This window comes from Argentina anserina, chromosome 3, assembly GCF_933775445.1.
Source record: "Argentina anserina chromosome 3, drPotAnse1.1, whole genome shotgun sequence".
Taxonomy (NCBI): Eukaryota; Viridiplantae; Streptophyta; class Magnoliopsida; order Rosales; family Rosaceae; genus Argentina; species Argentina anserina.
In genome coordinates this window covers 22895261-22909337 of record NC_065874.1, presented here as the reverse complement: position 1 = coordinate 22909337, position 14077 = coordinate 22895261, and the positions used below count along the sequence as shown (strand labels likewise).

General features: G+C 38.9%; 2 protein-coding genes across 2 annotated transcripts; both read left to right on the top strand.

Annotated features, from left to right (window-relative positions):
- Positions 1-7259: 7259 nt before the first annotated feature.
- On the top strand, positions 7260-10181 carry LOC126787272 (F-box protein At5g07610-like). Its single transcript, XM_050513182.1, has 4 exons — positions 7260-7907; positions 7996-8111; positions 8155-8242; positions 10089-10181. The coding sequence occupies exons 1-4, from the start codon at positions 7260-7262 to the stop codon at positions 10179-10181; spliced, it is 945 nt and encodes a 314-aa protein (XP_050369139.1).
- Positions 10182-10381: 200 nt separating this feature from the next.
- LOC126788252 (peptide methionine sulfoxide reductase B1, chloroplastic) lies at positions 10382-13889 on the top strand. Its single transcript, XM_050514221.1, has 5 exons — positions 10382-10596; positions 12774-12879; positions 13190-13255; positions 13345-13542; positions 13642-13889. Exons 1-5 carry the CDS (start codon positions 10413-10415, stop codon positions 13667-13669), a joined length of 582 nt encoding a protein of 193 aa, XP_050370178.1. The 5' UTR covers positions 10382-10412; the 3' UTR covers positions 13670-13889.
- Positions 13890-14077: the final 188 nt, after the last annotated feature.

The following is a 14077-nucleotide window of genomic DNA, read 5'->3' as shown; positions in this document are numbered from 1 at the left end:
TATCTCTTAAAGTTGAATGTCTTTTTGTAGAAGAATCAGCAAAGTTAACAATCATATTTAGAGTAAAAAAGAATCCACTAATACTATGCACTCCTTTAGCTGAAGCATTCAGAGCAAAGCAATGAACATAATATGCAGATGGACATTCTCTTATAAACAAAGCTTGTAACCCATTATATATACCCCGTATATTGCTAGCACCATTATATCCTTGGCCACACATATCTTCGACTTAAAGTTCATTTTGGATAAGAACTTTCGTTATCTCATCTTTGAGAGTTTGAGAACAAGTGTCATTCACTTTGAAAAACCTCTCTCTAATAAAACCATGACAATCAACAAATTGAAGAATTATATCCATTTGTTCCCTATTGGCCACATCAACCGCTTCATCAACAATGATACAAAATTTGCCAACCCCTACTTCATCTCAAATCTTTTTTCTAACTTTGTTACCAAGTATGTTTACAATCCCTTTTTAGATACTTGGAGCAGGATACTTGGCATTCCCAGGAGCAGTTTTTTAACTCTAGAAACTTCTAAACTCACTCTTCTAAAAGAATTCACAACAACATCAAAATTTCCACCATTAGAAGAATTAGCTGATTCATCATGTCCTCTAAAAACACATCTTTGGTGTGCCAATAGCCTAGCACTTTCTATACTAGTAATAAGCCAGAGTCAGTTATCTACTATTTCTTGCGATGACTATGTACTAATCAATAGCTCAATGTGATGGGATGGGTTTCTCAACGACTCCCACTGATGCATGGCTTTTCTATGTGGGGAATTGATGCCTCCCATGTGAATGATCATGCTAGATTCTTAGAACTAACTGTAATAACCCGATTTTTTGGGATGATTTATTAGATTATTTCTAAAGTACTAAAGTTTGTGAAAATTATAAGTCGTGTTTGTTCTGCTTTGAGACGTCGGAAATCGAAAACGGAAACGTTATCGGAACGTTTATTTAGAAAAATGTTATGTTCTGCGACGTGAGAATCGATTTTTATTCCGTCACTCGATTGTGAAAATTTCCTTCACGAAAGTTGTAGAGCTCGTCGATACGAGTTTGTAGACGCATCACGCGTTCGAATCGGACGTCGGACGTGAAATTTATCAACGTCGGAAGTTAGTTTCTGATTTTGGAAACGAGTATAAATAGAACATTTTAGGGATTAGGGTTTCCATTTCTGGAAACCCTTCATCCGCCTCCCCCCTTTCTCTCTCTCTCCTCTTGCGATTCTCTCTCTCCCCGATTTTACCTCTCCCTCAAATCGCCTCCGGCGATCTCCTCAGCCGGAGCGACGTGGTCCTCACCGCCACGCCACACGGCCTCGCAAGGACCTCCGTGAAGCAGCGTGCCACGACCGAGCCTCCTACGATTCTCGCCGCCGCATGCTCCGCACTCGGTGACGCAGACCTCGGCGCTCATCCCCTTTGCCGCTACTCACTTCCAGAGCCACCAACGGAGCGACCGGTGCTCGAATCGCATCGCTCAAATCGCAGATTGCTCGATCTCGACTCCGCCGACATCCCGAGTTCTCCAGCCATTCTAGGGCATCATACGGGTAAGGAATCCATTTAATTCGATGATCTGATGTGTGTGGATGAATTTGGGATTGATTTGATGAAGTTTTGTGGCGAAATCGAAGGAGGAGGATGAGGAGAGATACCGCCGTCTAGGGCGGCGCGTGTAGGGGCGTAGAGTGGCCTAGAGGCGGCGTGAGGCCGTGGGAAGGGCGGAGGAAGGAAGAGGAGAGGATTTGGGGCGGCGGTGGCGTGCTACGCGCCGGCCTTAGGCTCGGCGCGTGGGCCCCACGCGCTGCCACAGTGAGTAGCGCGTGAGCGCCACGTGCGGCGGCGCCTGAACAGTGATTTCAAAACATAAATTTTGTAAACATTTTTTTACGTCGGTGAATGTAAAAAGGAATTTATGTACTGTAAATGTAAATTTATTTTACGTACAGTAAATATAAATGTAAATTACGTTCAGTAAATATAAAAGTAATTTCGGAAGGGTAAATTGATAATTATTATTTACTGAGACATTAGTTATATTTGAATAGTATGCATACGTACAGAAATACGTAAACAGTATGTACACGTACAGAAATACGTAAACAGTATGTACACGTACATGAGTACGTAATTGATGTGTATTTGTACAGAATTACGTAAATAGTAAATACGTGAAACGTAATTTTGTAAAACAAAAAATTGCTGAACAGTAACATATTATTACTGTTTCGGCATTTAAGATTTACGTAACGAATCTAAATTCTTTTCTTATCTTTTCAAGGTGATCGATAATTCAAGAAAAAGAACTACTGTCGGAATTGTGGAATTACGCTCGACTTTATAAGGTGAGTAAAATCTCACATATTTACGAATCTACCCTTGCGGAGATTCAAGATTTTGCAGAATTTAAAAGAATGAGATATGACATGTATATGATATAGTGGAATATATATATATATATGTATAAATGGGAAATAGGTACATATATATAGTTTGCTATATTATATACTGTCATGATTTCGTTGTGAATATGTTCACGTTGGTGATGAGATTTATATATCGAGCATGTGATTTGAATTGTACAATATAACATGATGATTATTGTACGTGGTTTTAACATTGAGTTTTGTTAAAACGTGTTTTGTCTTCGGACGTGATTTTGTCTTCGGACGTGATTTTTGTCTTCGGACGTGATTGATGTCTTCGGACGAGTTTTTGTCTTCGGACGTGATTGATGTCTTCGGACAAGTTTTTGTTTTCGGACGTGATTGATGTCTTCGGACGTGATTTTGTCTTTGGACGTGTTTATGTCTTCGGACGTGTTTGGCATGTCGGAACCAAGCCTTTGGCCGAGCGAAAGTTACGATACAGTTAGAGCTCTAGTCTGTCTGCCAGAGTACTGCATGTGATGTAACATATGGGTTATCGGATCATGAGTACTCATATTTTTGGACATTGGGTAGCAGGAGGTTGCCTAATGTCGGCGGTGTACTACATGAGCGGTAACAGAGGTGTACCAGCGCTCATGAGTACCCGTGTTATAAATGCATTTGGGTAAACAGAGGGGTTGCCCAATTTCTCATGAGCACATTCATTTTCATATTTTTGGACAACCAGTGGGTCGTCGATTGACTCATGAGTGCATTTATATTTGTTGTTGATTGTGGATTTTTCGTATATATTGATATGCGAGTTATATTTTTATTTTACTCATACGAGCTGAAAAGCTTACTGGGTTTGTGTTTACAATCCCGATGCACCTATCCGATGGTGTAGGGAATAACTCCGTAGGTGTGGATTAGCGGAAATCGACGGATCACTCAGAGGGCTTGAAATTATTCATTTCCAGCTTGTAGTGAGGACTTTGTGTGGATTCTTTGTGAGGATTTAGTGAGGATTATACATTTCCATTTGTTATAATGTTGAATTATAAATTTGGTTTGTAATAATCGGTTTGACTGAGTTGTATTTTGAATTCAGAGATGATCCGCTGTGACATTTAAATGATTTCGATTCATTGAGATTGTTTTAGTGTTTTTCATGATCGAAATTACGAGTTTCACACTCGAAATTTTGGGGTCGTGACACTAACATTCTTCCATCCATTAAATTTATCGACAGTAAATGCTGGATGATGAGATGGATAAGTATCAAATAAGAAACAAGGGAAACAAAATGCTTTATCCTTCTCTTCAGAATACTCAAGCTAAGGCCATTGCTTGAACTATTTGGAGTTAAACTTTCGACCTTGGCCTCCATCAAATGAAAGTGGGTAAAAACTTGAGCAAGGTCAATAAGGTCCTAATACCACATAAGCTTTTCGAATACGGTCACGCATATCCATAGCATGTGTTGATATAGGTTGGTGTAATCCCGGATCACACTGAAGAGAATTAGTATCAAACCTTTCAGACCTCTCTTCTAATGGAATGGATGGAGAAAAGTTCAAACCAATATCATTAACAGAATAAGAGGTCACTAGTCTACTCCCGCTCACACTTCCAATCACAGCCTCTGCCTCATCAACATTATCACTTGATGAAGCTACAAGTGGTGATAAAAATGAAAACAAATTTTTGAACCTCTTCGGTTTCCGGTGATCAATCATTTATCCTTACCTATTATATAGATATCACTACTAAGACAAAACAAAATAACAAGCAAATATACATGCTTAACAAGATGATTTAAATTAATCAAAATAAACGAACCTCAATTGCAGCCTAATTGCTTTACAATAACACATTCAAATAGGCAAACTGTATGAGTATATTTTATGCAAAAGCCTGCCAGAGGATGAAAGTAAATGAAAATGTGACAGAGACAAAGATTACATGGCTCAGAACCACAATTCATGACTTAATCAAAGAAAACAGGTACATATAAGGCATGCTCACATTTCATTCAATACTCACACATTATCAAAAAGAGAGTTCATGGTTGTTTGACTAACACTGGAAAAACTCAAATCTGTGTATGGTCTTGTGATATAGAGCATAGAGCATTTTTGAAGCACATGGTGACTAATTCTGCAATCTTAATCAACATGCCAAAACCAAAATCCAGGTATGATAAAGCCGACGACAACAAACATACATGCTACATTTAAACTAATAATTTTAGATGATGACATCCATGAAGAGATAGAGGCTAATATGAAACATGGAATCAGATGTGATATAGACATGATCACAGTAAGAATGAAATATTGAACTATAAGTTACTCATATTTGACTACAAATAACATTAATATCTGAGAGTAACTAAGAGGTATAGGTCTACTCGACATTTATCCAGCTGAGCTCTCTAAACAAGTAAGAGCGATCTCATTTCCTTTTGGTGTATACCACACCTCCAAGAACCAATACTAACTAATGAACAGTAATGTAGCTCTCAGGTTTGCTTATAAACTGACCTATGGTACCCAATAATTTCCATAAACATAATCAACATATTATGCACTCACAACTTCACATATATCCTCGTGTATGAAACATTATCAAAACAAGGGTACCCTCAAAACAACACTAAACTACACACCTTGAAGTATGAACTATCGAAGAACCAGCAACAACAATCAGACTCCATGTCTTGCTTTCAATTGCACAACTCCTTCCCTTCTCAAACACAATTCCACCTCTTACATCTGAAAACCAATCAATTGGAATCAACTAAACGCTTGAAACAGAGAAAAATAATAAACTTTCACAATCCCCACAACAGAATAGAATTGAACTTGGGCTCTCATATCACCACAATCTAAACCCAATTGCCCAAAAGGATACCAAACACAAACCCAGAAATGAAGAGCACATAAACTAAACATACTAATATGGCTTTGGAGCCTCGCTCCTTGAAGATAAAGAAGAGCTCAGCCTACAGTAGGCTTCACAAGTATTTAACTTGAAATCTTTGAGAGCAAATCTAGACAAGGAAGACATTGGGTCAAAACCAAGGGATTCAATCAACAGGAAAAGATCAAAACCAAGGGATTCAATCTTTTACATAGTAGACCTGGAGCTCCTACGACTTTGATGTGCAACTCTCCAACATAAAATGAAAGCTCTCGACTTTTAGTGTTGGAGTTCTTGACGGAAAATGCATGAAGAAAACTGCGTTTTTGGATCAATACTCTTCACTCTTGCAACTGCGGGGAGTTTGAGTTGTTTTAATACATATGTAATTTTTTTTGATAGCATATATATACTTGGTGTTTTTTCCCCCAAAATTTTGTATGGGCTCAAGCCCATAGAGCCCTCTGACTGCATCCGCCCCTGGGTGCAAGTCCTACACATGCCAAATTTGATCATGCAGATGGTGAGGACGCCTCGTTTCGAGAAGCAAATATGTAATACCCTGAGTTGTATCAGGCAAATTTTCCTAACGCGTCCTTTTCACATGCTGATCTCTACAATGCAAAACTGCGTCATGCATGTCTGAAAGGTTCTTTATTTCACGGTGCAAAGTTGGGTCACGCTGATCTTTCAAATGCTAATTTAGAGGAAGCCTACATTAGAAAATCGTCCCTGAAGTATGCCAAGTTTACTAATGCAAATCTAAAAGGGCAAATCTTCTAGGAGCTGAGTTAGAAGGAGTGGATCTTCGAGAAGCAAACACTGAGGAAATAAAATTACAGGGCTCAGAGTTCGGTTGGGGATATGATCCATCCTTCAAGGGCCGGCAGTAGTGAAGTGACTCGGTCTACTTTGATTTTAAATAAAGTAATGTTCGTTGTTATGGAAAAAAAGTGCTATGATTAATAACTGTTATGACTCTTTAGTTCAATTGAATGTGTTACGGTAACCTCAAACTTCAAATTTTCTTGTCAAGATGTTTGCGATGAACGTAGATAGAGTAGTACGTTTACGTAGCTAGGCATGAAGCAAGCAACGAATGTGCAACCCTCAAAATTCCAAATATATAGTTAGCCTTATACGCTAGCCAGTTAGCGTAATATCAAATTGCTGGAACTAAACAAGGATTTTCAGGCGGAGATCTTACAAGCTTAATTGGTTATCTCACTTATCTGTACTGCCGGCCTGTACGTACAGATAACAAAACTCGAAAAGATGGTGCTAGCTAGAGAAGTGAGCATGGCTAATCTTAAGTAAGCGGTACGTACGTGGACCATATACATCATTGAGCATCGAAGCCAGAATAACTTTCTTTGGACCGTCATGAATCGAAATAAAACCAAAATAGGGACACAAGGTATGATCGATCGGGTCGTCCACATTGTCACCAAATCGAACCGGAGCCTTCCTGTATAGACAGACGTAGTTTTAGGAGGAGGCACAAACTGATATGATCCTCGATGGGCAATGGCTAATAATGGTTTTATTGCTGCCCGGGAAGTTATAAGGAATAGTGTGCTGGAATCCATATGTAATATATATATTAGCTAGGGTTGAAGCACTGTGATCTTATTTTCTTTGCTTGTACTAGTACAGGGCATCAATTTGTAGATACTAAGAATTAGCAGGGCTGCTGACAGGGCATTCCCTCTTGCATGCAAACGGTATTTGAAATCACAATAGTCGTTAGCTATTATTATGTTCTCTGTGCTACATAATCCTTGGAGTCTCAACATAATTTATATCGAGCCTTTACCAAACCCTTATCTTACTATAGAACGGAAAAAATTAAATCCTAGTAGTGAGGGAATAGCAATAACTATTTTCTTATATATATTGTAGATCGATCGGTACTTAGATTCCGGAAGTAAAGAAAGCATAAAAATGCAGAGGAAGAGCAGAAGAATTGACCTTAAAATCAAATTTAGGGTTCGCTCAGTAGCAGCAGAAACCCTAGGCAACATCGAAGAACTCCTCACAGAGATTCTTGTGTCCTTGCCAGTTCGATCCTTGCTCCGTTTCAAGTGCGTCTCCAAGCATTGGCTCTCTCTTATTTCCAACCCCGAATTCTACGAGAGACACACCCTCCGAAATCCCAACCCTAGAGTCTCTGCTTTCTTCTCCAGTATAACCCACAACAAGATTTTCAATTCCGTCCCTCTAATTGGTAAACATGAAATCCCTATTCCCTTCAAAGCTCTTAACGAACAAGTTCCAGGAAGCCTCGATATTATTCAGTCCTGTAATGGTCTATTCCTCTGCGAGCCTAGAGATAGATATCAAAAAAGAATATATGTGGTAAATCCCACAACCAGAAAATTCTGTGCTCTTTCCCTTCCAAAGGGACACGGTAAAAGATCGTTTGTACGTTATGGCCTGGCTTTTGACCCTTCCAAATCACCTTATTACAAGGTGATCGGTGTAGGTAATTACACCTCCATCGTCGACGATCGATATGATGGCAATTATCAAATAGACATATATTCTTCCAGGACTCGAGATTGGGAGCTTCTTAATGTTCCTCTCGTCTCCGTACTATGGCTGGATTGACAGCTCAAGCTTTGACTACAGTAGCGAGAAACGTGCCGTGTACTGCAATGGTGCAATTCATTGGATACAGAGGCAAACAAGTTTAGACACAGTTGAGGAAAGACTTTGCATGTCAAGAGATGAAAATGATGTGACTATTTTGACATGGGTGAAGAAAGTCTGCGAATCACCGCACCTACTCCGCCTGTGCATCATCTGAAGGGTTTAAACCTCCACGATTAACACACAGGTACTTTGGGGAGTCTTGTGGTCATTTGCATTTGATTGATTTTTATGAGAAAAGTACCACTCAGTTTGATGTGATGGAGACTACTCTGGTCGGTTCATCAAGTACGTTGTTGATCTTAATGGGCTAACGACGCATTTTCATCGACATGCTTTGTTGAAATTTGTTGTCTTGTTCCTTTCACGAGAGAAAAAAGCAGATGGGATTCTTCATCTCTTTTGTTGCATATGCCTGGTAAGCTAGGTCATAAATTATAATGTTAGGAATAAGACCTTCAAGGCATCGGTTAGTTTAACTGGTAGCTTTCATCTCTTAGATATGAATTTCCCTTAAATGGAGACTTTGGCCTCTGTGTGAGGCGTGATGATGCATGATCCTATATTCCTGTTATGCTACGTATTGTTGGCATATATGTAAATATTTCTTGTGTATTTGAACTTACTGATCGATTTGCTTATATGTGCATGGTACGGGTTGTCATTCACATATATGTGGTTGTCTTCAGAAGGCCCTAATTTTCTAACCAATGTTGAACTACAATTTGTTCAAGAATTCCGTATGAAATTTCACTATGATCTTTCATAACAATTGACCTAAATATTTTCATGGGGGCCTTGATCAAATTATACCAGATGAAGTGCTCAGGAAAACTACAGTAGTATAAAATTTTGGTAGTTGATACGTACAGGAGTGAGAGCACATTATAAATTCATACGTATTCACCCAAAGTTATAGATACACAAACACACCTAGCACTTTATCAGCTATGGTTTGTTCAATCCCATGCATCCTTTTCAACAACTTCTCTAGCTATGCTCCGCAAACCTCAGAGCCTTTAGAAGTTTAAGAAACAAATTTGTAAGTACATTGTTCATCTTAATTGCCACGATTGGCTTTTCCTCGATCTACATGCTTCGGTGGCAATTGTTATCTTGCTCCTTTCACGTACGAGAAGAAAAGGCAGATGAGGAAGAGGATTCTTCATCTCTTCTCTTGCATATGTCGAATTAGGTCATAACCTTCAAGGCATCTGTTAATTTAAGCAATAGTAAAAACAATTCTAGTATTAATGGATAAGAATTCTCAGTCCGAAAGTTAGCCTGATCTGCTCCTCATGGTTCTTTCTGTACGTTTGGACATCAGAGTGCGTTTGAGATCGAGTATACTCCTTGTATCTCTTCATATGAATGAAGTTCTCCTTGATCCAAAAAAAAAACTTATTCATGAATTCCAATATGAAATAATTAAAAGAAATTTGTAGCCACTATGATTTTTCATAACAATTGACTTATATACTTACGTGGGAACCTTGATCAAATCATACCATATGAAGTGCTAAGGAGAACTACACAAGAATGTAGCTACATACGGGCTACGGTCCATCTCAAATTACTAAAAAATTTATCTTTCTAACTAAATTTTAGTATAAAAATATAAATTTTAAATATTAACCCACCCCAAATTTTTATATATAGTTAATAAATAATTATAAATTTTTTTTCTAACCCAACCCATTATGAAATCCTCGCTCTGCCCTTAGAATTACCAAGGACGTAACTACACGGGCTAGCCCACCTCAAATTACTAAAATATTTGTTTTTCTAGCTAAATTTTAAATATTAGCTCACCCCAAAATTTTATATATAGTTCATAAATAATTATAAATTTTTTTCTACCCCTACCCATTATGAAATTCTGACTCCGCCGTAGAATTACAGTAGTGTAAAATTTTGGTATTTGATTGTGGAGTGTATAATTCTCATATATTCACCTTAAGTTCTAAATCAACACCTAGCACTTTATCAACTCTTCAGAGCCTTTAGGGTTTTAATAAATAAGTTTATGTTTCGTCGGACGGTGCACTCCGGCGTAGGACGTTAGAGAATGACCGGCCCGATGAAGGTTAACTTTTACTCCTTAATGGATGGCTTTTCAAGGATGCGATGCAGTTGGCTGGCTGGTCTAGGGCATTGGGCTATAAATTTCCGTTCTTCGGAGGATCAAAGATTCCGATGACTTACGTGGCATAAAGAGAGCCTCTTTCTTCTATACACCAAACTTATCTAACTTAATGCCACGTGTCAAGAAATATGAATCACATGCTCGTTAGCTCATTTTAATACAGCTGCTCTACACCATCACTGTCGTCAAGAGACGGATCATACATATCTAAGGACTAAATTGACGGTTGAGATTCTTGTTACAGACGGCCAACGTTCTTAAAGGAAGTTGCAACACGTCGTAGCTTAAAGGTCGCCAAAATGGCATTTCGTGTTCACCATATGAACCTGAGCTTACCAACAACAACTAGTTGTGTTTCTTCAACAACCCAGTTCGGTTTTGCCTTGAAACCCAAGAGTTTAACGTTTGAACAACCCAAGAGGCTTTACTTCCCACTTCGTGCAATGGGTTCATCTGCTTCTTCCCCAGACCGCACCACTCAAGGTACATAGATATCATCACTTTCTTTCCCTATGTGTTATTATGTAATACGTAGTACTCTGACGCAATGAAGGATTCAATCTAATTGATAATATAGTGTTTGTGATGATATGTTGATTGGATTTCGAATCAAGATTTTTGGTTGTGTGTGATTGGATGAAGCTTGCTATTTCTAGGCAATTATTCTTCAACAATTGTTATCAATGGATTATGAATGCCTCGATCGAGTTTTTTTATTGAGCTTTTGAATTTGAACTGGTTAGATATGTTTCATATGAACTTGTGCTGTGTTCATTTTGTCTTGTCTGATATTTTGACAGTAACTGAAGGATATCCCACAAATTTACTTGGCCTATGTCCTCTATTAATTTTCTTTTGAACGTTTTAGTGCTTCTTATCATAATTCCTCAGAAACTTGACATAGAGTGTATTGTAACTTGTGGGAAGTTTATGTTTGGTGTTGCCTCCTCCATTCTATAGCATTCTCAGGATTACAGCATGGATTGTATGCCTTAACAGACTAAAACATTTATCCTAAAAACCTTTATTGAAACACTTGTTACTAGAGTCGGACACACTCCTTTTTCAATGGAAAATTTTCTCTTGGAAGTCTTGAGGATGTGCTTGACAAGGTCCGTGTACTAAAGCTTAGTTCTTCATTAGGTTACTCTCATTTAATTAGTTTCTTTAATTAGCCTTGGAGGATCCATCTCTGGTAGTTGTTCTCATCAATTCTCAAATTAACTGTCAATTCGTGTTTTAGTCTACAAGTCTGTATATATCGTGACCAGTTTAATCCTATGTTGCACGGATACGGCAGGCAGAGGCGTGTCGCTGTGTCCGACACGTCCCGACACGCCGATACGACACGATACGCCTTTTCGTCGTATCGGACACGCCATGTGGTGTATCGGAAAAAGTTGACTGTTGGACACGTTGACCGACACGTTGACCGACGTTTGAAACCTAAAAATCTCTCTCAGCCGTTCTGCTTCTCTTATGGCTTTCTCCTTCTCCTTGCAACTCCTTTCTCCCTCAGCCTCTGCCCTCTGCCTCAACCTCCAGCCCCTGCCTCCAGCCCCAGCCCCTGCCTCCTCCTACCTCCTGCCTCCAGCCCCAGGCCCCCAGCCCCAGCCCCAGCCCCAGCCTCCTGCCCCAGCCCCTGCCTACTGCCTCCAGCCCCTGCCCCAGCCCCAGCCCCAGCCCCTGCCTCCAGCCCCAGCCCCAGTCCCTGCCTCCTGCCCCAGCTCCTGCCTCCTGCCCCAGCCCCTGCCTCCTGCCCCAGTCCCTGCCCCCGCCCCCTGATCAATATGAGAAGATTTACTAGGTTCATATATAATTGGCTAGCTTTATCACTTGCATTTTGACTATTTGATGTTATTTCTTAAACATTGTTACGCAATTGATAGATTTTACAACTTTATAATAGTATTGTTAATTTATTTTATATATCAAATTATATATAAATATTTTTTATTTGCTGTATCGGAGCCGTGTCGAAAGATGAGTTTTTGAGATTTGCCGTGTCGCCGTGTCGCGCCGTGTCGTGTCGCCGTGTCCGTGTCCGTGTCCATGCAACATAGGTTTAATCTGTTATTTCTATATGTAATCTATATGTAATATTCCTTATGAGGGAGCTGTATGCTTTCTATTGGCGATCATTCTATTGCTAGTTCACTTCTGCCTTTGAACTAATTTAGTGGTGAAAACTGATAACTGGACAGTAAGGTTACTTCTTTTAGTTGGAGTGCCATGCATGTTGTATCATTCTTGACTAAATGTATTACTTCTTGATTCCTAATATACTGATGTTGTCGATCGACTGGTAAAATAATAAACGATACTATTTTACCTTAACTTCCTCAAAACCAAAAATATGAATCGTTCCCAAAACTTTGTACATTTTGAAGTGACATTTCAATTCTATGCTCTTTCTAGAATCCTCTGTCATTTGACCAATAAATTTTGTTCTCACTTATCAAACTTCAGATGTTCTGTACAGTTAACATGTTGCTAAAACTCTCCTATTAAAGTTTATGCTCTACATTGTATAGTAGGTATAACAAGCATAAGTAGATAACTGAATATGTTTTTAACATTCTTTCTGTTCACTTTAGTATAATCATATCAATTAATTCAGTTAAATTACTATTTAAAAACTACTTTTGGGACATGTGCAGAGGCCGGTGATTATAAGTCTGTAAGTAATGAGGAATGGAAAAAGCGGCTTACAAAGGAACAGTTTTACATTACTCGTCAAAAGGGAACAGAACGGGCGTTCACTGGGTATAATTCTTAATTTTACTTTTCTTCTAGGTGTTTGCCTTGTTGGTTTTGATAGGGGAATCAAGTACTTCACTTACTCTCTTCGGGAGCTTTTGTGGATCTTCTCAGATATTTTAATGAAAGGGTAGATGAGTTGCAATCACTTGAGAGCTTGTAAAATTTGAGTATCTAGTTCAGTTTTCTGCTACCCTAACTTCTTCTGACCTGATGAAGTAGTGAGGCTTCTTCTGTGCACTTTGATAGGGAATGTATGAGCAGATTAGTTTATTGATTCTGCCATCTCAGGTTCTTATTCACCTCAAATGTGCAGGGAATACTGGAATAGCAAAACTCCCGGAAATTATCATTGCATATGTTGTGATACCCCTCTTTTTGAGTAAGCAGTACTTATTCATTTTCATCAGTGTAACAGTATGTTCTTAAAAATTTGGCACACTCACATGAATTTTCTGTTTCTCCACTCAGATCATCAACTAAATTTGACAGTGGAACTGGTTGGCCATCTTACTACCAGCCGATTGGAAACAACGTGAAGTCCAAGTTAGACTTGTCCATTATCATCATGCCCCGCCAGGAAGTTCTTTGTGCAGTTTGTGATGCTCATCTTGGCCATGTCTTTGATGACGGTCCACCACCGACAGGAAAGCGTTATTGTATCAACAGGTAAGGAATCAGTTGTTTTGATTTTTTTTGTCCTTTTTTCTCAATACGTTTGAAATTGAGGAAAAAAAAACTGACTTCACGCAATTACTTTCCCTTCAGCGCTTCCCTGAAACTGAAACCAAAGTAGGAGTCGGCTCGAACAAAATTCTTACAGAAGAGCAACGCTTGTATACACGCATGCCACGGTGCCGCCCTATCACATAGTATGCTAGTCAATTGTGGACTTGACTTCACAAACTTATATATGTATACTATGAGATTGTAAGTAGGTGTAGTCCTGTTCACGTGATAAATAACTGATATCCATGTTCGTTAAATCGCTATGAGCTCATATGCTCTACTTCATTCTTTGGTCTCAATGTTACAGCCGTTCAAATTTTGAAAGTGAGTGAAGAGCAGTAAAAGATGGAAGAGCAACATCGTTTCTAACTACAAAAGACAACTGCAAAATTAGAAACCTTAATTTTTTTTTTCTTTTTTTCACTTGGAGTTGGGAGAAACATAAGTGTAACAAAACAGATTTCTCAGTTGGAGC

Coding starts and splice junctions, on each gene's coding strand:
- LOC126788252 (XM_050514221.1), top strand. CDS start 10,413: ATGGCATTTCGTGTTCACCATATGAACCTGAGCTTACCAACAACAACT. Junction 12,880..13,189: donor ACAGAACGGGCGTTCACTGG/GTATAATTCTTA, acceptor TCAAATGTGCAG/GGAATACTGGAATAGCAAAA. Junction 13,543..13,641: donor AAGCGTTATTGTATCAACAG/GTAAGGAATCAG, acceptor CTTTCCCTTCAG/CGCTTCCCTGAAACTGAAAC.
- LOC126787272 (XM_050513182.1), top strand. CDS start 7,260: ATGCAGAGGAAGAGCAGAAGAATTGACCTTAAAATCAAATTTAGGGTT. Junction 7,908..7,995: donor TTAATGTTCCTCTCGTCTCC/GTACTATGGCTG, acceptor CATTGGATACAG/AGGCAAACAAGTTTAGACAC. Junction 8,112..8,154: donor TCACCGCACCTACTCCGCCT/GTGCATCATCTG, acceptor ATTAACACACAG/GTACTTTGGGGAGTCTTGTG.